Raw genomic sequence first — 22,353 nt, forward strand, 5'->3', positions numbered from 1 at the left:
GCTGGTTTTAAACCCCTTCTCCACCTGCCGTTCATTCCGCTTACTCACGTCAGGTGTGGTTTCCACGCCAACGCGTCTCCCTTAATCCGGGGCTCCGCCCCTCCACACCAGACACTCCCTGCATTGCGCCACAAGGCCTTAAAATTCGTCCTTAAACACGCCTTAAACAATAATAGGCTTGAATTGTGTCTTAAACAGGCTTTGAACAGGGCTCCAGGGCTGGAGACCTTGAGTGGTGACTCCATTAACCCTGCAATTACACATGTTAATTCTGAACAGGTTTACCTACCAGGCGGCAGTGAAAACGGCCTGGGTGATGTGTTGTTCTCTTGTTGGTAGAACACAATCAATCCTTATCATGCAAGCCTGTTTACAACGTTGTAGCTTTCTGACTATTTTCTTTTTAAGAAACATTACAGTAACGCTTAAAAACTGAACAGTGGTGTGATTAAAAAAACTGTAAAAATAGTTAGGGCTACATACAGTACTATTTACAGAAGCGCATTGCTGCTACCAGGGAAAAAAATTAATATGTTTCATGTAATTACATTATATGATAGTTGATCATTATGTCATTATGTGATGCCAATTATAATCTGAGTGTATGAAAGTGACACGTTCTGTAAACCATCACAGTACCTCCTTCAGTAGAGTCTTGTTTAATATTCGTGAGTGTCTCAATGCTTATAACGATTCTGTTAATGTGAGCTGGACACTGTAACATTTCATCGCAGGACTGGGAGCTGTTCTGGTTCTGAGAGGTGTGGGAACTCAGGGATCAGTGTCTATGTCCAGGCTGTGGTCACTGAGCCTGTCCTCTCAGAACAGCCAGGTCTGTCTGTGTCCAGTGTCTATGTCCAGGCTGTGGTCACTGAGCCTGTCCTCTCAGAACAGCCAGGTCTGACTGTGTCCAGTTTCTCTGTCCAGGCTGTGGTCACTGAGCCTGTCCTCTCAGAACAGCCAGGTCTGTCTGTGTCCAGTTTCTCTGTCCAGGCTGTGGTCACTGAGCCTGTCCTCTCAGAACAGCCAGGTCTGTCTGTGTCCAGTTTCTCTGTCCAGGCTGTGGTCACTGAGCCTGTCCTCTCAGAACAGCCAGGTCTGTCTGTGTCCAGTTTCTATGTCCAAGCTGTGGTCAGTGAGTCTGTACTTCCTCAGGGACTGTTTCTCTTTCTTGTTTTTTACCCTGGTCAGATGTGTGTGCTGGTCAGCCTGTAGCTGTGCGTTGTCCTTCAGGCTTCTCTTGGTTGCTGTGGAAACTCTCTCCTCCGCCTGCTGCGGAAGATCAGCGGACGCACTTCAGTGCGAACTTTAAAGCAGCCCTCGATAGACTCGTGTGTAACTGCCGCCACCCAGTGGCCATGTATCGGAAGTGTCACACTCTACTGGATAGACGGTTAAATCGACGAAAACACGTAATTCCCGTTGATCAAATACAGCGCGGTTTTCTTACGTTTTCATCTTAATGTACAAAGCTTTCTGTAAAAAAAAAAAGATTTTCTCGAAGGTAAAACTATTATTTTCATCATTTTAAATATCTGGCGTGTCATCAGAAGTCGTCCCCAGTCTACACAGCGGACCGTAACAACATGGCTGCCTGGTGGCCGTTTCCTTAAGCCTATCTTGTCTGTTTTGAAATATCTATGGACTAGCAATTCTGTCTCGTGAACGGGGTTGGCAGACGGGAGCAGAAGCCAATCCGATGTCCGAGATTGATGGAAACCGGAACATGATTGGTCCAGTGGCGGGGCTAAAGTGTGATTGACAGCCCCCCCCCCGTCTCGTTACGAGAGGACGCGATTCTGACGTATTTCCGGTGCTCTGTGAAGTTTCCGGCAGAGCGGTGTCGCCGGAGAAGGTGAAAGAGAAGGTGATGAGATTCGCTGTCTTTATTTTTGCATCGGATTTGTTGTGCTTTTAATGCAATCGCGAAGAGAGGCGAGGGGTCGAGCTGCGTGAGCCACACGAAAGCGGGTGCGTTCATAAAGTTTGATAGCTCTCTTCTGTAAGTAGTGCTGATAAGCAGTCCAATAGCGGGTTAATTCCGTGAATAATTATCTAATTCGTTATGGGGGTTTTTTTCGCACGCTTGGTTCTGGTTCCGTGACGTGTGATATCAGTGCACTGCTGGGTCTGGTCTGCAGGCCGGTACTGATTCGGTTACACAAGTCTGTTACCAAACCCAGACTCACGTGGGTATTGTTATGAAACCTGTTCCTGTTAGATAATTTAGCTCAAAGACGACAGCGGCCTCCTGGAGTCGCTGATGTTCACCTGTATGCAGTTACCTTCTTCTCTCTCCGTAGACTGGTATTCGTGAGCTTGTCTTTCTCTCTGGTGTCTGTATTTCTGTCTGTCTCACTTGCTGTAGGCTGGTGTTCATGAACTTGTCTGTCTCTCAGTGTCAGTGAGCTGGTGTCTGTATTTCTGTCTGTCTCACTGGCTGTAGGCTGGTATTGATGAACTTGTCTGTCTCTCAGTGTCAGTGAGCTGGTGTCTGTATTTCTGTCTGTCTCACTGGCTGTAGGCTGGTATTGATGAACTTGTCTCTCTCTCAGTGTCAGTGAGCTGGTGTCTGTATTTCTGTCTGTCTCACTGGCTGTAGGCTGGTATTGATGAACTTGTCTGTCTCTCAGTGTCAGTGAGCTGGTGTCTGTATTTCTGTCTGTCTCACTGGCTGTAGGCTGGTATTGATGAACTTGTCTGTCTCTCAGTGTCAGTGAGCTGGTGTCTGTATTTCTGTCTGTCTCACTGGCTGTAGGCTGGTATTGATGAACTTGTCTCTCTGCCAGCAGTGCTTATTAAGTGTATCCGTCTCTCTTGCAGCTGTAACGATGCTGTCCCTGTCTCGACTGGTTCTGAGCTCCGGATCGCGCTCCCAGGCTGCAGTGAGTCAGTGTGGCTCTGTGGTTCTGACCCGCTTCACCAGCACAGCAGCCGCGCAGGTACAGTACCCATAAGATGTGATCCAGTGGCCCGGAAAGCTGCGCTGATCCGAGTGTCATTGTCTGCCTTAAGACCACAGCTGGTCGGGTGGCGTCAAAGGGGCCAATCCTGGACTACCTAGAGGGCCGGGACCCCTGTAATCGGGGCAGAATGGAGAATGCTGAAGCCCATCAGATAGAGGTTATTAATACCACAGGGGTATCGCTGGGGGGTTGAGCCTGACTTTCGCACCAGGTGGATATGGTCCCCAGTCCTGGTGACCCACACACCTTCATGAGGTCATTGAAGCCTTGCCTGACCTCAGTTCAGTTTAATATTTGCATTTTGTTTCTGGTTGCAAGTCTGGGATTGTATTGCACTTTAAGAATACAAGGGTTGAAGCTCCAGCATGTGTTGGAGCTGGGAGCAAACAGTTCACACTGATCTTCCTGCTGGTGAGTCAAGGAAGGGCTTGAGTGTGTGACTGAGGGCTCGGCTGGGTGTGTGGGTCACCAGGACCAGGACCGGGAGACGCTGGTGTCACCTGCATGGGTTCGCAGCCCAGTCCGAGACCAGCCCGCCACGCTCTGGGGCTGGGATAGAGACTCAGCGCTGGAGCCCTGGCGGACCGCGCCCCTCGGAATGCGGCCGGGTGCCGTGTCTCTTCCTGTTGCCCAGCGCCCACGACGGCCGAGAGAAACATTCCTGCAGCTTCGCCTGCAGCCGAAACGCCCACTGGTGCTGTTCGACTGTGGGCAGGAAACTCAGTGTGTTGATCTGCTGCCCATGACCAGAGTCTCCTGTCCAAAAGGAATCACTTCTGTCTACCTTTCGTTTAAGGAGAAGCCGAAGAAAACGAAATATGGACCTCTGAGTGACCAGGACCGCATCTTCACCAACCTCTATGGCCGACATGACTGGAGGTAGAGTTACAGGGCAGTGTAGTGGCCTAGCACTCATGCTGTGTGATGCACTCATGCCATCTTGTAGTTTATCTGAACTCTGTTATACTGCCCAGTGCAGTGTTAATGTACTGGAGTGTCCAGTCAGTGTGTCTGTATGAACCCCTCTCTCTCAGTGCAGTGTTAATGTACTGGAGTGTCCAGTCAGTGTGTCTGTATGAACCCCTCTCTCTCTCAGTGCAGTGTTAATGTACTGGAGTGTCCAGTCAGTCAGTGTGTCTGTATGAACCCCTCTCTCTCTCAGTGCAGTGTTAATGTACTGGAGTGTCCAGTCAGTGTGTCTGTATTAACCCCTCTCTCTCAGTGCAGTGTTAATGTACTGGAGTGTCCAGTCAGTGTGTCTGTATGAACCCCTCTCTCTCAGTGCAGTGTTAATGTACTGGAGTGTCCAGTCAGTGTGTCTGTATGAACCCCTCTCTCTCTCAGTGCAGTGTTAATGTACTGGAGTGTCCAGTCAGTCAGTGTGTCTGTATGAACCCCTCTCTCTCTCAGTGCAGTGTTAATGTACTGGAGTGTCCAGTCAGTGTGTCTGTATTAACCCCTCTCTCTCAGTGCAGTGTTAATGTACTGGAGTGTCCAGTCAGTGTGTCTGTATTAACCCCTCTCTCTCAGTGCAGTGTTAATGTACTGGAGTGTCCAGTCAGTCAGTGTGTCTGTATGAACCCCTCTCTCTCAGTGCAGTGTTAATGTACTGGAGTGTCCAGTCAGTGTGTCTGTATTAACCCCTCTCTCTCTCAGTGCAGTGTTAATGTACTGGAGTGTCCAGTCAGTGTGTCTGTATTAACCCCTCTCTCTCTCAGTGCAGTGTTAATGTACTGGAGTGTCCAGTCAGTCAGTGTGTCTGTATGAACCCCTCTATCTCAGTGCAATGTTAATGTACTGGAGTGTCCAGTCAGTCAGTGTGTCTGTATGAACCCCTCTCTCTCAGGCTCAAGGGGGCTCTCAGTCGGGGTGACTGGTTCAAGACAAAGGAGATCCTGCTGAAGGGAGCAGACTGGATCCTCAACGAGGTCAAAGTGTCTGGACTGCGGGGTCGAGGGGGCGCCGGCTTCCCCACCGGCATGAAGTGGGGCTTCATGAACAAGCCCAGCGATGGCAGGTGTGCGCCTCAGAACCGCTTTGTACCCCAGTAACACACTGATGAATAATGCTGTACTGCAGTAGAATGGAGTTCATTTTTCTTTTTCATGTTTAATAATACAGTGGATCATGACACTCCCTCTGTCCATGAAACAGTGTATATATAGCCCATACACTGACACCTTACAGCCTAGTAATACTGCTGTTTTACACAAGCAGTCCACAGGCCCTGGGACAAGTGTTAGCCACGCTGCTCAGTGCCAGGGTGAAGTGCTGGGATGTGGGGTGCTGTAGTGACCCCCTGCTCTTTCCTCCCTCAGGCCGAAGTATCTGGTGGTGAACGCGGACGAAGGGGAGCCGGGGACGTGCAAGGATCGCGAGATCATGAGGCATGACCCCCACAAGCTGGTGGAGGGGTGTCTCATCGCTGGCAGGGCCATGGGGGCCAGAGCCGCCTACATCTACATCCGGGGGGAGTTCTACAACGAGTCTTCCAACCTGCAGGTGTCGCCCCGCCCTCCACCCTCCACCCCCTGCAGCCTTGCACAGTGGTCCAGTCCAGTGCGGTCAGACTCCCAGTGCACTGTGGATCTGATCCACTCCAGGTTTCACAATTGAATCGGACTCCCAGTGCACTGGGGGTCTGATCCACTCCAGGTTTCACAATTGAATCGGACTCCCAGTGCACTGGGGGTCTGATCCACTCCAGGTTTCACAGTGTGGTTAGACACCCAGTGCACTGTGGATCTGATCCATTCCGGGTTTTGCAATTGAATCGGACTCCCAGTGCACTGTGGGTCTGATCCACTCCAGGTTTCACAGTGTGATCAGATTCCCAGTGCACAGCAGTGAAATCCAAGCCAACATCATGTCCAGCTGTGTGGTGTTGCTGGGTCTGCACTCCTCCTGCTGGGCCTCAGTACAGGAGGCAGGTCTGCAGTTTCTCTTCTAACGGCAGTTTCTCTCTGTGCCCTGCAGGTGGCGATAAATGAGGCCTACGCAGCAGGGCTGATTGGGCGCAATGCCTGCAGCTCAGGGTACGATTTCGACGTGTATGTGACGAGGGGGGCGGGGGCGTACATCTGTGGAGAGGAGACGGCGCTGATCGAGTCCATCGAGGGCAAGCAGGGCAAGCCGAGGCTGAAGCCCCCTTTCCCAGCCGATGTGGGTGAGTGCGCCCTCTGGTGCCCCCCCCCCCCCCCCACACTGCAGCCGGGGCGCGGCGTTCTCCCGAAACTCACTGTACCTTCCTGTGCCTGCCAGGGGTCTTTGGCTGCCCGACAACGGTCGCCAACGTAGAGACCGTTTCCGTGGCGCCCGCGATCTGTCGTCGGGGGGGCACCTGGTTCGCCGGGTTTGGGAGAGAGAGGAATTCTGGGACGAAGCTGTTCAACATTTCGGGTCACGTCAATCACCCCTGCACTGTGGAGGAGGAGATGTCCGTCCCCCTGAAGGAGCTGATCGAGAGGCACGCAGGTACGGTCCGGCGCACACTCTGGGTCTGTCCGTCCTCTCCCTGAGGGGGCTCTCCCGGGACCTCCTGACCCTCTGGCCCTGTGCTTCAGGTGGAGTGAGGGGAGGCTGGGACAACCTGCTGGCGGTCATCCCGGGGGGCTCGTCCACGCCTCTGATCCCCAGGTCTGTGTGCGAGGACGTGATGATGGACTTTGACGCGCTGATCCAGGCCCAGACCGGCCTGGGCACCGCCGCCATCATCGTCATGGACAAATCGGTACGTTGCAATGTGGCCAAGAGGTTCCAAACACGAGCAGGCTGTTCCGCACACGGCCGAGTGGTCGCATGATCCTGTCCAGCTGTTTCCTAAAAGCATTGAAGACCAGGCTGAGCGCTAGGGCCAGGCTGCTGCTGATGATCCGTCCTTCGGATGAGACGCAAAACCGAGGTCCTGACTCTCTGCGGTCATTAAAAATCCCAGAGCGTTTCTCGAAAAGAGTAGGGGTGTAACCCCGGTGCCCTGGCCAGACTTCCCCCCTGGCCTTTATCAATCATGGCCTCCTGATAATCCCCGTCTATGAATTATGATTATGGTTATTAATAATGGAGGCTTTCCAAACCCAAGGATGCTGAACCAGAAACCAGTGGGATTCATGTGTAGAAAAGTCTCCAGTTCTCAGTTCTGCCTTCACACTTGAATCCTTGAACCCTTCTTTATTTCTGAGTGAACTGGGAATGTACATTTTCAGTCATTTTAAAAACATGACTGGTGCATTCTTTAGTTTGTATTAGTTTAGGCTAGTTTGTGGGACGTGGTTTAGCATTCAAGTTTGACCATTTGTTTTATCCCTCAATGTGTGGTGATTTTAACAAACTCCCGTCTGCCCATTTCAATCAGCCGGTTCAGGACAACAGTGCTCCTGCACTCTGGGGGTGGCGGGGGCATGCCTGTGCACTGTGCACTGTACGAGAACAGCTCTTGACCTGCAGTGACACTGTCTTCTGTTTCAGACCGACATCATCAAAGCCATTGCTCGCCTCATTGAGTTCTACAAACACGAGAGCTGTGGACAGTGCACCCCCTGCAGGGAAGGTGAGGTAGTGCACAGTGCGGAAATCAGTACATTCTGCTCTATTACTCTGCTGCAAAGCTCACTCAGTGTGTCTGCAGTCTGATTTTCTAAGCACATCTTCTGCTAGCCGTCTGGCTCACAGATGCAGGTCCTCTTAAAGACGTGCGACCCAAAGCTTTTAAAACCAATTTGTTCCATTTGTTTTAATTGTATTTATTTCATATGTTAAGTAGTAGTAGTACAACCATCTTCTAACCCCTTTATCCAGTTTAGGGCTGCAGGGGAGCTGGAGCCTGTCCCAGCAAGAAAAGTGCACAAGGCCAGGTACACCCTGGACGGGACGCCAGTCCATCGCAGGGCAGAAACACAGACACACACACTCACACCAGGGCCAGTTTTCCCAGAAGCCAATTATCCTACCAGTATGACTTTGGTCAGATGGAAGAAAGCCACACAAACCTGGTGAGAACATGCAACCTCCACACAGATAGTAGCCCAAGGCCCCAGTGCTAAACACTGTGCTGCCCCCTGAAATGTCTTCTCCTACTGAGCCGGCGCAGTGCTGGCCAAGCAGACACTACTGTCCAGCAGCACCTTCTGTGCAGCTAGTGCCTCTGAACGGCATTCTCTTTGTCCTCCTAGGGGTGGACTGGATGAACAAGATGATGTGGCGGTTTGTCCAGGGTGACGCCCGCGTGTCCGAGATCGATATGATCTGGGAAATCAGCAAACAGATCGAGGGACACACCATCTGCGCCCTGGGGGATGGAGCAGCCTGGCCCGTACAGGTAATCACAGCACAGGAAAAAGCAGAGCTGGTACAAGGGGCATGCTTAATACTAGAGCTCTCTCTCTGAGGCCCGCCACACTGGGAAGGTGCATCTAGTCAGTGTTATCTGCAACGTTCCTGCATCGCAGTCAGTCGGTCTCGTCTTTCTCCTTCCGCCAGGGGCTGATCAGACACTTCCGGCCGGAGATGGAAAGCAGGATCGCCCAGTTCCAGCAGCAGCAGCAGCAGGCCAGAGCCTGAAGAGCTCAGCCCCTCTCTTCCTTCCCTGCTTTTGATCACTGATGTTCTTGCTGCATGTTGTCAAGGGTCTATAATAAACGTGAAACTGAAGCACCGTAAAGCATCATTCCCATTTCTTGTTTCTGAGCAGCGGGCAGCCTCGTCCACCCTTGCTCACGGTTAGGCACAGGTTGGGAAGGCCTGCACGTGTATTGACCTGGTGGACACTACAGTGAGCTGGGCTGTATCTGTCTCAGCCCAGGGGGAGAGACTGAGAGCCTAGAGACCATGTGTGCTACCACTCTTAGTGTTTCATCAGCACCAGTTTCACGTCTGGTGTATAGAAAAGGCAACTTAGATAAATACAATTTATAGAAATGCACTTTCATCTGATGGGACCTTGCCGGAATACATGTATAAAGGTTGATTGTGAAACTACAAATCAGAACTGTCTGGAAGTCCTACAGATCCTCCCTACTCCTGCCTTTCTAGAAGTGGGACTTGAGCGAGGCTCTAGAAAAGAAGAGGACTAGATAGTTTGCCACCTCTGAAAGCACAGTTGTCTCAGGACAGGGATGCGATTTCTCCAGATCTGCTACAGCCTGCTTTTGGGCTTCCTCGGCAGTGTTCAGACCAAACCAGGTGAGACCAGAGCCCGTCAGGACCTGTATCTGGCCCAGGGTTAGCTAGCTCATGGATTCTACAGCAACGACAGACAAGAGTTGAACATTTCTTTTTTTTTTAATGATATTTCGGGGAACAAAATGCAGTCTCTCCACCAGGGCTCTCATATTCTCTCTCTGGGACCCCCAACTTCATCTTCCTTGCTCACGGTGACATACGACGGGAACCCCAACCCCGATAGCCAGCCCCCCCCAGATCTCCCTTCTCATCTGAGCTCCGGCAACAATGCACGCCCTCCCACCCCCCCACCCCGTACATCCGAAAGAACAATGTTAAAAAACCATTCAAGAATAAACGTATGTACAAAAATATGCATATCGGTTAATAACACAGATTAAAGATCCTTAAACAATGCAAACACTGCTGGTCAAGACCCCATCGCGCAGAGAACCCAGGACAGCAGGGCTGCAGCAGCAGCCTTGCTCGGGCCCAAGGCCGCGCAGCCGGAGGGAGCCGAACCCGCGGAGGATCAAGATGTATCCCACAGTCCTTTACAGCAGGCGGACCCGTTACGTCTCTCCCGCACAGCGTTTCTCCAAACCTCCTGCCTCGCCTCAGGGGGAAATCGGGGTAACCGGGACGCCTGGCGGGGCGCTGGCGCGATGCTCTCCGCCAGCCGGGGGGGGGGCGCGGTGAGGGCGTGCCCAGCCACCCCTCCCACCCCGCGCTGAGAAGCGCTACAGTAAGGGCATGCAGTGTGTGAAAGGGAGCAGGGCCAGGGCGTGGAGGACGACGACAGATTCAAAACCAAGGAAAGGAAAAGGCTTCTTGCAGTCCGGATCCGGCGCGATCCCAGGGTCAGGGTGCCATCCAGAAGGGCATCTGCTGCTGAGGCGTGGGCTTAGTCCTGGGGTTCTGGGGGGCGCCGCGGTACCCCGAGCTCCAGGACGCCTGGGCAAAGCTACCTGCGTTTTTACTGGCCGCGTGGTCCTCCTCTTCGTCGGAGGAGTCGCCGGTGTAGGCCACCAGGCCGCTCCCCTTGGGCGCCGTCTTCGCCCGCTTGGCTTGGGGCTCTGCAAGAGAGAGGGGGGAGAAAGAGAGGGAGAGAGAGGCGAAAAGGACAGGACGGCAGCCACAGGAATCCCAGCCATGTCATAAAACAAGTTAGTGACGCGTGTCGATGTTGCCAGAGAGGCATGTTCGGGACAGAGAGAGGGGGAGAAGGGGGGGGGGGGGGTGCAAAGTTGGTCCCATCGCAAGCCAGCGGTGTCGGGATGGCGCCATGATAGCAGCCCGCCCATCCGTCCGTCCGCAGTGCCAGGGGAGGGCAGGGATCGCGCCCCGGAGACATGGAAAAGAACAAAAAACAGAGAGAGAGAGAGAGAAAAAACACAAAAGAGAGAAGAGGCTCGTTAGCTGGGGGGAGTGGAAGCCGTGACGCATCTGCTTTCCGTCCCGACGCCGGCCTGGCTGCGCCACGCTCTGGGGCTCGCGGGCCGGCCGGCCCCCGGCCTTCCTCCTGCCCTCACGCTGCAGGAACAGAGCCCGGCCAGGGGGGGTCAGCGCACCCTCCCGCTCTCCCAGCAGCACCGGAGAGGGGGGTGGGGGGGGGGAAAGGGGTGACCCAGCAGTCACTGTGCCGAGTGCCGCCAAGTTCTGCCGCCCAAGGGGCCAGGCAGGGGGGTTTGGGGGCGCAGGGAATGACGCTACAGGGGGTGGTGACTCACCCAGCGAGGCGGCGGCCGCCCTCCTCTCCTCCATCTCCGGACGGGACCCGTTCACTGGCAGGGCTGGCGGGGGCATCAGCTGCCTGCATGGTGCGATGGTGCAAAAGAGAGAGCAGAATCACCTTTCCTCTCCATTGTGGTGTCACATCATAACGTACATTAATACCCAATAATCACAACTAATAATATCCTTGCACTAAGATAGCGCTTTTCTGGACACTGCACTTTAAAGCGCTTTACTGGTAACAGGGAATCCCACTACCGCCACCAATGCGTAGCCCTGTGATGCGCCAGTACACTCACCACACAGTGGGAAGGAGAACAGAGTGATAAAACCAGTTCAGAGATGGGGATTATCAGGAGACCATGACTGGTAAAGGATAGGGACATCCCTACTCTTTTCGAGAAACGCCCCAGGATTTTAAATGACCATGGGGAGTCAGGACTTCTGTTTTATATCTCATTTGAAGGATGGCACCTTTTTTTTTTTTTACTGTATAGTGTTCCCATCACTACACTGGGGCATTAGGACCCACACAGACTGCAGGGGGAGCGCCCCCTATTGGTCCCACTAACAGCAGCAGCCTCAGCTTTCCCAGGAGGTCTCCCATCCAGGCACTGGCCAGGCTCACACCTGCTGAGCTGCAGAGTGACACAGCTGCTCAGACTGCCTCCAACACAGCGGGTGCAGCCAGGACGACTGAAGTTACCTGTCCCTCTCCCTCTGCACGCCAGGAGAGCTGCTCGCAGCGGGTCCTGATCCGTCAGAGCTGCCCACGGAGTAGCCTGCACCTAAATTAGTCATATGAATGGGTCCATGCTATGAGCAGAAAAACACAACTGCATTAGCTGGCATCCTAAACCCACGTCCACTCTCTCTCTACTCCTGCAGCTCACGGCCGCCCCCCTCCCCCCTCCCGCCTGTCTGACACTGTCGCCCCCCCCCCCCCCCCCGTGCAGCGAACAGTGGCCAGGAGACCACACATCCGCTCGTCTTAACACATCAATAAGGAAATGCTTCTTCTAAAAAAAAAAAAGAATCAAATGCCACATCAGACAATGAGATCGAGTAACACGCTAGCTTTCATTTAGTTCCTCCCCTGCAAAGCCACCTGGGAAACGGGCACAGAAGTTAAGCACAGGTCTTCTAGGGGAGTCTGACGGAGCTGCCAGGTGTCCAGGTGTCATTGTGGATGTCAAACAACAGCCTGATGAAGAGTTAGGAGCTGGAGGCTGACCCCCCCCTGCCCTGATCCTCCTACATAACTCTGTCCCAGCAGGCAAGATGAATCAGGGCATCACTACAAGCAGTTAGAAATACAAGGACTCTGCTTATCTCCCTATTGGCTTGACACTGGCATGGCAGGCCATGTGGAAGTCACGACGGTCGAGCTGACACGGTGCCGCCGCGAGAGTGGGCGCAGGAGAACACGGGGGCGAAGGGAAAAGAGCGTTTCGTCCACCTGGTATCCCAGCAGGCCGCCGTCCCTCTCCTCCGGCACCTCCTCCGTGAAGCGTCTCTTCTGGGGGGGGTTGGCGCTGGGGGCCCCGGCCTGCAGGCTCAGTTTCGGCTGGACCGGAGCTGGAGGGGCAAAGGGGCCCTGCAGGAGAGGCTACAGGGAAGCCAGCAGAGGGAGAGAAGGGTCAGGCTGCCCGTACAGGAGCGGTCCGTCAGGAATGCACGGACTGACTGTCCACTCCAGAGACAGCACCGCACTGACTGACGGACCACATCACAGGCAGGGCCTGTACAGGACCAGTCAGTCAGGCCTGCACTGATAGTCCACGCCAGAGTCAGGTTGTGTACAGGAACAGTAAAGTCAGGGCTGCACCGACTGTCCACTCTACAGCCAACACTGCACTGATTAACTGTCCACTCCAGAGTCAGGCCTAGAGTCAGAGTCTGTACAGGACAAGTCAGTCAGGACCACACCGCCTGTCCACTCCTGAGTCAGGGCCTGTATAAGACTGGTCAGTCAGGACTGTCCACTCCAGAGGCAGGACCGCACTGGTAGTGCCAGCTGTACCTGGGGCAGCGACTCCGGGGCAGCGGAGACAGAGTACTGTGTGCTGGGGGGCATCACCGTGGTAGAGGCTGGAGGTACAGGTGGTGGAAGAGAGCTGGGCACTCCATAGGGGGGAATCCCAGACTGTGGGGGTGGCACAGGCATGTTATAGCTGGGCTGGTACCCACTGGGAGGGTAGTATGGTGGCTGAGGGGGCATCCCATTCAGGGCAGGCGGCTGGATGAAGCCTGCAGAACAGAGAAGAGCCTTTTTCCTTATTTTGTCCCAGAAAATATTTTATATTATCAAACATTTTTGGGAGTCCCAGTCAACACACATTTTCCCTACCCTTTACTCCAACTTTTTAGCCAATCAACACAGAAACGTCACCAGACCTTCCTCAGTTTAACTGATAAATGCCACTCTGATTGAGTAGGTGCCGAGAACGCGACTGTGCATCCCTGCAGGGCCTACGGCCCCCTGGGGCGTTCCTGCAGTGCATGCACCTACCTGGGGTGGGCATCATGGCACTCATCTGGCTGAGGAAACGGGAGTACTCAGCGTGGACCTGAAACACAGGAAGCAACCATGCACTCAGCCTGAAGGGGGCGGCACTCGTCTCTGACCCACTCGCTGTGTGTCGATATAAGACACTGCCGTGCTCCCTCCCCTGCACAGCAGCCATGCAGAGCGGACAGAGGGCTCACCGTCTGCAGCAGGTTCTCACACAGCCTCTTGGCCGCCGCCAGGCCCTCTGGTTTGGGATGGCTGTGGAGGGAGAGGAAATTACTCAGTCACACCTCCGCTTAGAGGCCACCCGCTCTGGAAATGCCCGTTGTTTTTAAGAGAGAAATGCCAACAAATTAAGATTAAGGTGTATTACAAATCAAGGTGTATTATAAAACAGTACTGCAATAAAAGATATTAAACAAATATAAAACCAAGAATACGAGTTTCTCTTATTGCGGTCACAACCGTGGCACCAACCTGGCCCGTCTGGTTGCCAGTAGCTGAGCTACTCCAGCAGCTCCTGGAGAAAAGCCAGGGTCTCAGCTTCCAACAACATAGACGGACAGACCATTCCATACCCCCGCCACTCTTTGTGTAAAGGAGCTCTCAATTTAAATGCACTTCCCCCGTAGTTTCATGCATGCCCTCTGGTTACTGTTTCACGAAGAAGAAGAAGTCCACTGGGTTATCTTTCTGAACGCCACTGTGAATTCTGATTATTTGAATATGGTTTCCCTTGTAATTCTTTTTTGTTCAAAACTCAGTTTTTTTAGCATTCCTTTGACCCCAGTACTAGATCTGGTTGACTGTTTCTTTTCCAATTCTATAGCAGGGACATCTTTTTTGTCATGTATCACCCAGATGTCAATTCGAACACGAGCGATTCTCCGTGTAAATGTGTGTTTCCTGGCACCAGGGAGAGATCCAGCTCGCAGAGACTTTGCGGACTTACTTGATGTAGATGTACATGGGCTCAAACGCCTCCCTCCCGGACGCAGGTTCGAGACAGCCGGAGCCCTTGCCCCGCAGGAAGACCTTGGCGCCCGTCTCGCTCTGGATGTGCTGCAGGTACGAGCAGCCCGGCCCCTCCACCTTCTCCTTCACATTGAAGCTGGGAATGGCGTGCTCCAGCCCCACGAACAGCTTGTCCTGGACATAGTGCATCTGAAAGGCAGGGCCCATTTCACACACATCTATCCTCCAGCCTCCCTTCTTCAGACAGCAGGATATAAATCCTGCTCGGACTCCGTACTCCACTCTTCTGGAGCGTTCGGCTTCACTCCTGTCCAGCCTCGTGTTTTGATTCCCAGGCCACATCACAGCCTAACTCTGACCCAATACCCGGCCTGGTTCCTGGGTCCAGCCCCAAGGTGTACTAGCCCAGTTCCAGAACGAACCCCCCTGTCCCCCATCCACAGCCCGGTCCCAGACCCGAAATCCAGCCCAAACCAAATCCCCCAGCCCAGCAACCCCATCAGATCCACGGTCTCGCCCCTGAACCGCCCGGATGCCTCTCTCACCCCTGACTGAAACTGTGGCTTCTGCCCCAGGGGAGGCATGGCGGGGGCGGCAGGGGCGGGCTGGTGGTACACGGTCACCGTCGCGCCGTTGAAGGTGGGGCTGGAGCTGGTGGCGGCTTTCACCACCCCGTTGGTGATGATCTCCTTAATTCTGTTCACAGCCCCTAGGAGAACCGAAACCCACGGGCGTCAGCGCTGGTGTCGTTTCTTGGTCAGTCAGCGCTTGCATCACACAACGTGATCGCAGGGCAGCATGAACACCAGCACAGCGTCACTGTTGTTAGGGAGCTAGACTAGACTGAACAGGCAGCCCTTTCACAGGGATGGGGGAATACAACAGAGACAACACCACATACAGAAACTAGCACGACTTGCACGACAATAGCACTGTAACATGACTAGCACAAGAAGCAGGACAAGTACTTGAGCACTCTAACACGACTTGCACTCCTGCACGTTTCCAGCAGGACTTGCACTCGTGCACATAGGACAGCCTGCTGGAGCGACGGAGCTCCGTGTCTCTGCCCTGACGAGATCCAGCGTGGAGAGAACGGTACTCACGGTCCACGAGGTCTCTGGTCTGGCCCTGCACGTGCAGGTAGAGCGGCCGGTCCCTGGACAAAAACACACACAGTTACTCAGCCGCGCAGAGGAGCAGCACAGGCCCGCGGCGCCAAGCCAACGCCCTGCACTCAGGGCGGCTTCGCGAAACAAAAGAGCCGGAGGCGACGGAAAGGAGGAGAAGGACAGCGAGGAAACGCAGACGGAGAGGGAGAAGAATAAATGGCGCGAGACGGGTTGGCGCATCACAGGCAGAGGCAGACGCAAGACTCACCCGGGCCCTGCCTTCAGCTTCTCCTCCGAGGTCATGTAGCGCCCCCTGGTGGACACAGCCGCGCCACTCACCCTGCTGATCTGCACCACGGAAAAACACTCCAGTCACGGCTCTGGGCAGGTCAGAAACCCCCCCCCCCACCTCACAAAGGACAGTTTTCCTTTTCCACAGAGCTGCCAACCTCTTGACATTTGGAAACCACAAAGAACAGCCACTCTGGGCTTTTCCACAAATTCTACAAGAGGAGGGATTGCCTGGATTCTACACAGCTTATGCTTTTTATATAGTGCTTTTCACAATGAAGAATCCCAAGGCAGTTTACAAATGGGAGGGGACCCACTTTATCCCTCGGTGAAGTGCAGCTCCCAGCTCACTACACTGCACATCACGCGAATAGTTCCTGCTTGCTGCCCCAGTATGGCAGAAATCAACACACACAAAGCAAAAACTGTATTTACAGCACAAGCAGCACTTGCCTTCATGCCTCATCTGAGAATTTTAGTACAAGAGCTCCGCAGCAGGTGAAACAAGGAGTGGATCAGGTTGCTGTGCACTGGGAGTCTGACTGACCTCACTAAAATCCTGACTGGATCAGACTGCTGTGCACCAGGAGCTAGACTGTCCCTGCTACAGAAACCCTCACCTCGTCCTGGGTCTGCCCGCGGGTCAGCAGGTTGCGGCAGGTCAGCGGCACATCGTTGATCTCCACCTCGGCCACCACCAGGTCATCTTTCGTCTTGGCCGGAGTCGGCACCTTCCCGGCGCCCGCCACCTGCGCCCCACAGCACACAAGAGCTCAGAGCCAGAGCCAGAGCCTCCCCCCGCCCCCTTCACCACTCTGTTCCTCCTCATCATCATCCTTCTCTCTCTCCTCGACCCCCTCCCTCCTCATCCTTCTCTCTCAACTACCTCCCTCCTCATCCTTCTCTCCCTCCCCGACTCCCTCCCTTCAGATCCTCATCCTTCTCCCCCCCCCGACTCCCTCCCCCCCCCATCCTTCTCCCTCCCTTCTGATCCTCATCCTTCTCCCCCCCCCCCGACTCCCTCCCCCCCCATCCTTCTCCCTCCCTGACACAGTGGTTGAGTGGGGGAGACACCTTGTCCGACGGCCCTGAGGCACCGATCTGCGAGGGCTTCAGCTTGCCCTTGGCCACCAGCATGGCGTTGATCTTGGCGGCGACGGCGGCGGCAGCGTCGAGGGCCCCAGAGGGGGCGCTCATGCCCTCGCCGCCCATCTCCAGCTGGGCCAGGGAGCCAGGAGTCAGGGCGGGGGCGGGCTGGTCCCACTTACTGCGCCGCCTGTGGAGAGGACAGAGAGCAGGCCTGGTGGAACCCGGGGAACCTTAACCGCCGAACCCTGTGCTTCTTCTTTCTACTTTTCAGCACTGAACTGACCCTGACTGTTCCTTTACAGCCAACACCAGCAGACACAGCTGCCCCCTAAATTGTAGTTATGATGTATTCATCATTACGGAGAGCATCAGACTGCTGTGCACTAGGAGTCTAACTCACTCTAGGTTTTACAGTGCTGTCAATCACACTACTGAATACTGAAGGACTGACTGTAAATTCAATTCTGGAATGGATGAAACTGCTATGTACTGCACTGTGAGAATGCCAGTCCCTGCTTATGCCCGTCTCAATAAGAACCGGGCATTCTGCGATGTATTTAATTATCCGAATTCCTCCGACTGGGTGAGCTGGAGTTACGTTAGTATATAGCAACGAATGGAGTTCATCTGGCAGTCTTTATACGCAGGCCCAGCCACCGAAGGCGAGGTTTATTAGCTACGAGGAGGTGACTGGCAAGCGGTCATCCTAAACTTTTCTCTGGAAGTCGGAACACCCACAAACCCGAAATACCCACACGAAGCCAGAGCGACACATCACTCTGTCTGATCTGATGGCAACGACCGCCTGGCAGCTACTACATTCCCAGCCCGTGTGCGTGTGCCGATGGCTGCAAGCATCCCTACGTAATACTTGTACATTTCTAATAATATCTCTGTCCGCCGACTCCCAGCCAACTCGCCTGTCCGGGGCCGCCATGTTGTGCCGACCCCAGTAAGCGAAACACGGCGAGTCTCCTCCCTTACCCGCCGCTCTGTGCGCCTCCCGACGACATCACTTCGCCTTTTTGTTCCTCGCCTCCTTGTTGTGTTTTTAAAAGCTTTAAAAAATTCGCTATTCTTGCTACTCAAACCCGCAGTCTTGTAAGCAGTGAGTCCGGAACCTGGCAACGAACTACTTCCGGGGTCACCGGGGCGACCGGACTGAGTCTGCGTCACCTGCAGCAGCGCTGGGGAGCGCAGTCCCTCGGCCGGAAGTGGCAGGAGCTCTGTGCCATTTTGTACTGATAAACCAAAGTCTTTTTGTTGTTGTTGTTGTTGTTGTTTTTATTTAAACACCAGAAATACAAAAAAAGTAGGCAGAATATTAAAATAGATACAGCCAGAGGAATTCACAATTACAAAAGCTGAAAATGATACTTTTTACATATTTTCATTGTATGTCTTGCCTTTTGATTCTTTACATTTCTAATGGAATTTAAATAAAAAAGGAATTCTACCTGAAAAGCATTAATAGGGGGAGTAGTATGAGACCATTTACTTTTGTGGATGAAGTATTTCGCCAAAGTAATCAACAGATTAATAATAAAAACATCCTTTATCCAAAGTTACGAAAGTCTTGCCATGGTGATTTTAAAAAAAGGCCCTGGCTAAGAAGTTAGTTTTCGCACACCTAATCCCCCAAGCTCTTGGAAAAGGAACCCCAGACGACGAGATGTCTTTCGCAGGCGTGAGGCGGTTTATCGGCACTAAAAATAAAAATAAAAAAATAAAGCTCAAAGTGCGTTCAGGATTGGCGATCAGACAACGAGACATTTCTCGGGAGTGGGGAGGCTCTACGCCAGTGGTTTCTGTGTTGTTTCAGACTTTTTATGTTTGAACGAATATTTCAGACATCTTTCGATGTCAAAACAGTGGCACTTTGAGTACAATACGGAAACATCACTTGATCATAACAGGATTCTCTTTTAAACTTTTTATCGCAACAACAAAAAAAGTACATACAATACACACAATATTACAAATAACAGCACCAAGGGTACATAATACAGTTGCTTTTGACAAAAAAGAAGATTAAATGAGGTAAATTAAGATAAGGTAGTCACAGCTTTCATGTTCTTTTACATTTTTAAATGAATTCTGGAGATGCCCGTACGTCTGTTTTGAATTGTTCAGATGTAGGTCTCTTCCCAGACCATTTCTGTTTTAGAGTTCGCTGTCAAAGCGGAGATACATGACCTTGCTCAATTCGGCTACAGTGGGGTCAGCCCTATTGTAATCCTTTCCACGAGGGGGCGCTACACTCCCATACTACTTAAGCAGCCGGCGATTCTAACAGTCAAGACAGGCTGGTCTTGTGAGCCCTTTTGAACTAAATACATTTGAAATACGTTGACTTTAGTTTGTTTTTATTATTAACTACACGTTACTGTGTGACTAAAACATATCATTAAAAGTAATAACTAACGTTTGCAGCTCATCTCTGGCATTATGAATAAACCTTACAGGTCCGCTTTCGAAAGTGTGCTCATGTGTGGTAGCACAGTGTGGTTTGGCTGCAGCTCGTTGTCTGACTGGAAGGCATTACAGGGGGTGATCAGGTCAGCCCAGTCCATCACTGGAGTACAGCTCCCCTCTATTTCAGACATTTTTACTACTCGCTGCCTCGGGAAGGCTGGAAGTATCACTATGGATACCAGCCATCCTGGTTTTTCACTTTTCTCCCCCCTTCCCTCTGGGAAGCGTTATAGGAGCATAAATGCACGAAACCCCAGATTCAGAGGCAGTTTCTTCCCGTAAGCTTTTTTTAAATTGTGTGTTATTTAACTCATTGTTGCTGCTGCTGTTCTGTCTTTATGCTGTACTGTGTTGATGGTTTTTGGTGTTTCCTTAATGTCTTTGTATTGGAGCGTACATGCAAATAAGCATTTCATTGCACCTGTGCATGTGACAATAAACTGAACTGAAAAAACTGAAACTGAAAACATCTTGAGCCGTTTGCATGAGGTCTCTCCTGCACATGGCCATGGTTTCTGTAACCCATTTCATGATGAGTGTCATTAGAATTGCTTTGCCTCACATTTACTGTTCATCCCAAAGGAACCCAGTTTTTACCCTGATCTCACTGCGCTTTACTGCACTGGACTGTGCTTTTACCCTGATCTCACTGGGCTTTACTGCACTGGACTGTGCTTTTACCCTGATCTCCCTGGGCTTTACTGCACTGTACTGTACTTTTACCCTGATCTCACTGGGCTTTACTGCACTGTACTGTGCTTTTACCCTGATCTCACTGACCTTTACTGCACTGGACTGTGCTTTTACCCTGATCTCCCTGGGCTTTACTGCACTGTACTGTACTTTTACCCTGATCTCACTGGGCTTTACTGCACTGTACTGTGCTTTTACCCTGATCTCACTGGCCTTTACTGCACTGGACTGTGCTTTTACCCTGATCTCCCTGGGCTTTACTGCACTGTACTGTATTTTTACCCTGATCTCACTGGCCTTTACTGCACTGGACTGTGCTTTTACCCTGATCTCCCTGGGCTTTACTGCACTGTACTGTACTTTTACCCTGATCTCACTGGGCTTTACTGCACTGTACTGTGCTTTTACCCTGATCTCACTGGCCTTTACTGCACTGTACTGTACTTTTACCCTGATCTCACTGGGCTTTACTGCACTGTACTGTGCTTTTACCCTGATCTCACTGGCCTTTACTGCACTGGACTGTGCTTTTACCCTGATCTCACTGGCCTTTACTGCACTGGACTGTGCTTTTACCCTCCTCTCACTGCACTACTGCACTTTACTGTACTGTACTTCCACCCTGACCTCACCAGGCCTTCCTGTACTGTACATCTGTGCTTTTCTGTACTGTGCCTCTAGCCCTGTTTGCCACAGTTTAGCACTGCAGGGTTTGTGAGAGCTGGCTGTGCAGCCCTGTGAGCGTATGTGTGAATCTCTGCAGGCTGTTGGTGTTTGCCCGCACGCCTGTGTGCACTTGTAGGTGTGTGTAACACAGTAGCTGACGAGCACCTCACCACAGCGCGCCGAGCACAGATTGCAGGGGTTTGGGTGGGTGGGCTGGGTCGGGCTCGGCAGACCACACCGCGCTATAAATAGCCCCCCCAGAGCCCCCCGATTCCTGCGTGGAGGCAAGCTGGGGGTGGAGAGGTTTGAGGGGGAGGCGACAGGAAAGGAGACAGAGACACACGACAGCAGCTCCAGTTCCTCTGCAGAAACCACATCAAACAGGAAGTGTCTCGGAGCGGGGTCGCGTCGCCCCTGGAGAGCAGAGCAGCGGGGTGGGTGCTGGGCAGGGGGAGGGGGGAGGGATGATGCAGAGAGACTCACAGCAGCCGTTTCCTAGACTGCTACACCACCCCCTGCAGCACAAACCCCTGCACTGGGCCCGAAAGACGCTGGAAAACTACTACTTATAATTATGTGAATTCCTTACACTGGTATAGTGCTTTACTCCACTCCAAGTGCTTTACAGGTGATGGGGACTCCTCTCCACCACCAATAAGTAGCCCTATGATGCACCAGTCCACACCCCAGCCCTCAGTGGGGAGGACAGCAGAGGGATGGAGCCAGTTCAGAGAGGGGGATTATTAGGAGGCCATGACTGGTAAAAGGCCAGGTGGACATTTGGCCAGGACACCATGATAACACCCCTACTCTTTTCGAAAAACACCCTGGGATTTGTAATGACCACAGAGAGTCAGGAATTCGGTTTTATGTCTCATCCGAAGGACGGTGCCTTTTTTTACAATACAGCTGTCACCCTTACAGCACAGAGACACACAGACACTGCTGTCACCCTCACAGCACAGAGACACACAGACACTGCTGTTACCCTCACAGCACAGAGACACACAGACACTGCTGTCACCCTCACAGCACAGAGACACACAGACACTGCTGTTACCCTCACAGCACAGAGACACTGCTGTCACCTCACTGCCCAGACACTACTGTCACCCTCACAGCTCAGAGACACACAGACACTGCTGTCACCCTCACAGCACAGAGACACACAGACACTGCTGTTACCCTCACAGCACAGAGACACTGCTGTCACCCTCACTGTACAGAGACACTACTCTCACCCTCACAGCAGAGAGACACTTCTGTCACCTCACTGCCCAGACACTACTGTCACCCTCACAGCTCAGAGACACACAGACACTGCTGTCACCCTCACTGCATAGAGACACTGCTGTCACCTCACTGCCCAGACACTACTGTCACCCTCACAGCTCAGAGACACACAGACACTGCTGTCACCCTCACAGCACAGAGACACTACTCTCACCCTCACAGCACAGAGACACTGCTGTCACCCTCACTGCCCAGAGACAAAGAGACACTACTGTCACCCTCACAGCACAGAGACACAGAAACACTGCTGTCACCCTCACTGCCCAGAGACAAAGAGACACTACTGTCACCCTCACAGCACAGAGACACAGAGACACTGCTGTCACCCTCACTGCCCAGAGACAAAGAGACACTACTGTCACCCTCACAGCACAGAGACACAGAAACACTG

General features: G+C 52.8%; 2 protein-coding genes across 8 annotated transcripts; one reads left to right on the forward strand and one right to left on the reverse strand.

Annotated features, from left to right (window-relative positions):
* The first annotated feature begins 1,783 nt into the window (after positions 1 to 1,783).
* ndufv1 (NADH:ubiquinone oxidoreductase core subunit V1) lies at positions 1,784 to 8,622 on the forward strand. 3 transcript variants are annotated; one of them, XM_088905362.1, is made up of 11 exons: positions 1,784 to 1,867; positions 2,824 to 2,942; positions 3,763 to 3,845; positions 4,813 to 4,983; positions 5,285 to 5,468; positions 5,943 to 6,132; positions 6,228 to 6,440; positions 6,530 to 6,696; positions 7,431 to 7,512; positions 8,135 to 8,280; positions 8,442 to 8,622. In XM_088905362.1, the coding sequence occupies exons 2-11, from the start codon at positions 2,832 to 2,834 to the stop codon at positions 8,520 to 8,522; spliced, it is 1,428 nt and encodes a 475-aa protein (XP_088761488.1). In that variant the 5' UTR covers positions 1,784 to 1,867; positions 2,824 to 2,831; the 3' UTR covers positions 8,523 to 8,622. The 3 variants fall into 3 exon arrangements, with proteins under 3 accessions (XP_088761488.1, XP_088761487.1, XP_088761489.1); XM_088905361.1 differs by having other exon boundaries at positions 1,807 to 1,971; XM_088905363.1 differs by having other exon boundaries at positions 1,813 to 2,002.
* A 604-nt stretch (positions 8,623 to 9,226) lies between these two features.
* On the reverse strand, positions 9,227 to 18,008 carry khdc4 (KH domain containing 4, pre-mRNA splicing factor). Of its 5 annotated transcripts, none has more exons than XR_016086071.1 (14): positions 17,591 to 17,774; positions 16,821 to 17,022; positions 16,367 to 16,495; positions 15,724 to 15,803; positions 15,450 to 15,502; positions 14,889 to 15,052; positions 14,321 to 14,532; positions 13,566 to 13,626; positions 13,369 to 13,426; positions 12,880 to 13,106; positions 12,316 to 12,465; positions 11,563 to 11,644; positions 10,853 to 10,935; positions 9,227 to 10,198 (listed from the first exon to the last, which is right to left on the reverse strand). XR_016086071.1 is itself a non-coding variant. In XM_088905355.1 (14 exons), exons 1-14 carry the CDS (start codon positions 17,846 to 17,848, stop codon positions 9,984 to 9,986), a joined length of 1,773 nt encoding a protein of 590 aa, XP_088761481.1. In that variant the 5' UTR covers positions 17,849 to 18,008; the 3' UTR covers positions 9,227 to 9,983. The 5 variants fall into 5 exon arrangements, 4 of the variants coding, with proteins under 4 accessions (XP_088761481.1, XP_088761480.1, XP_088761478.1 ...); XM_088905355.1 differs by lacking the exon at positions 17,591 to 17,774 and adding an exon at positions 17,820 to 18,008 and having other exon boundaries at positions 11,563 to 11,672; XM_088905354.1 differs by having other exon boundaries at positions 11,563 to 11,672; positions 17,591 to 17,772.
* Between the last annotated feature and the right edge of the window lie 4,345 nt (positions 18,009 to 22,353).

The sequence above is a fragment of the Atractosteus spatula genome, chromosome 25 (genome assembly GCF_055471065.1).
Source record: "Atractosteus spatula isolate fAtrSpa1 chromosome 25, fAtrSpa1.hap1, whole genome shotgun sequence".
Classification (NCBI taxonomy): Eukaryota; Metazoa; Chordata; class Actinopteri; order Semionotiformes; family Lepisosteidae; genus Atractosteus; species Atractosteus spatula.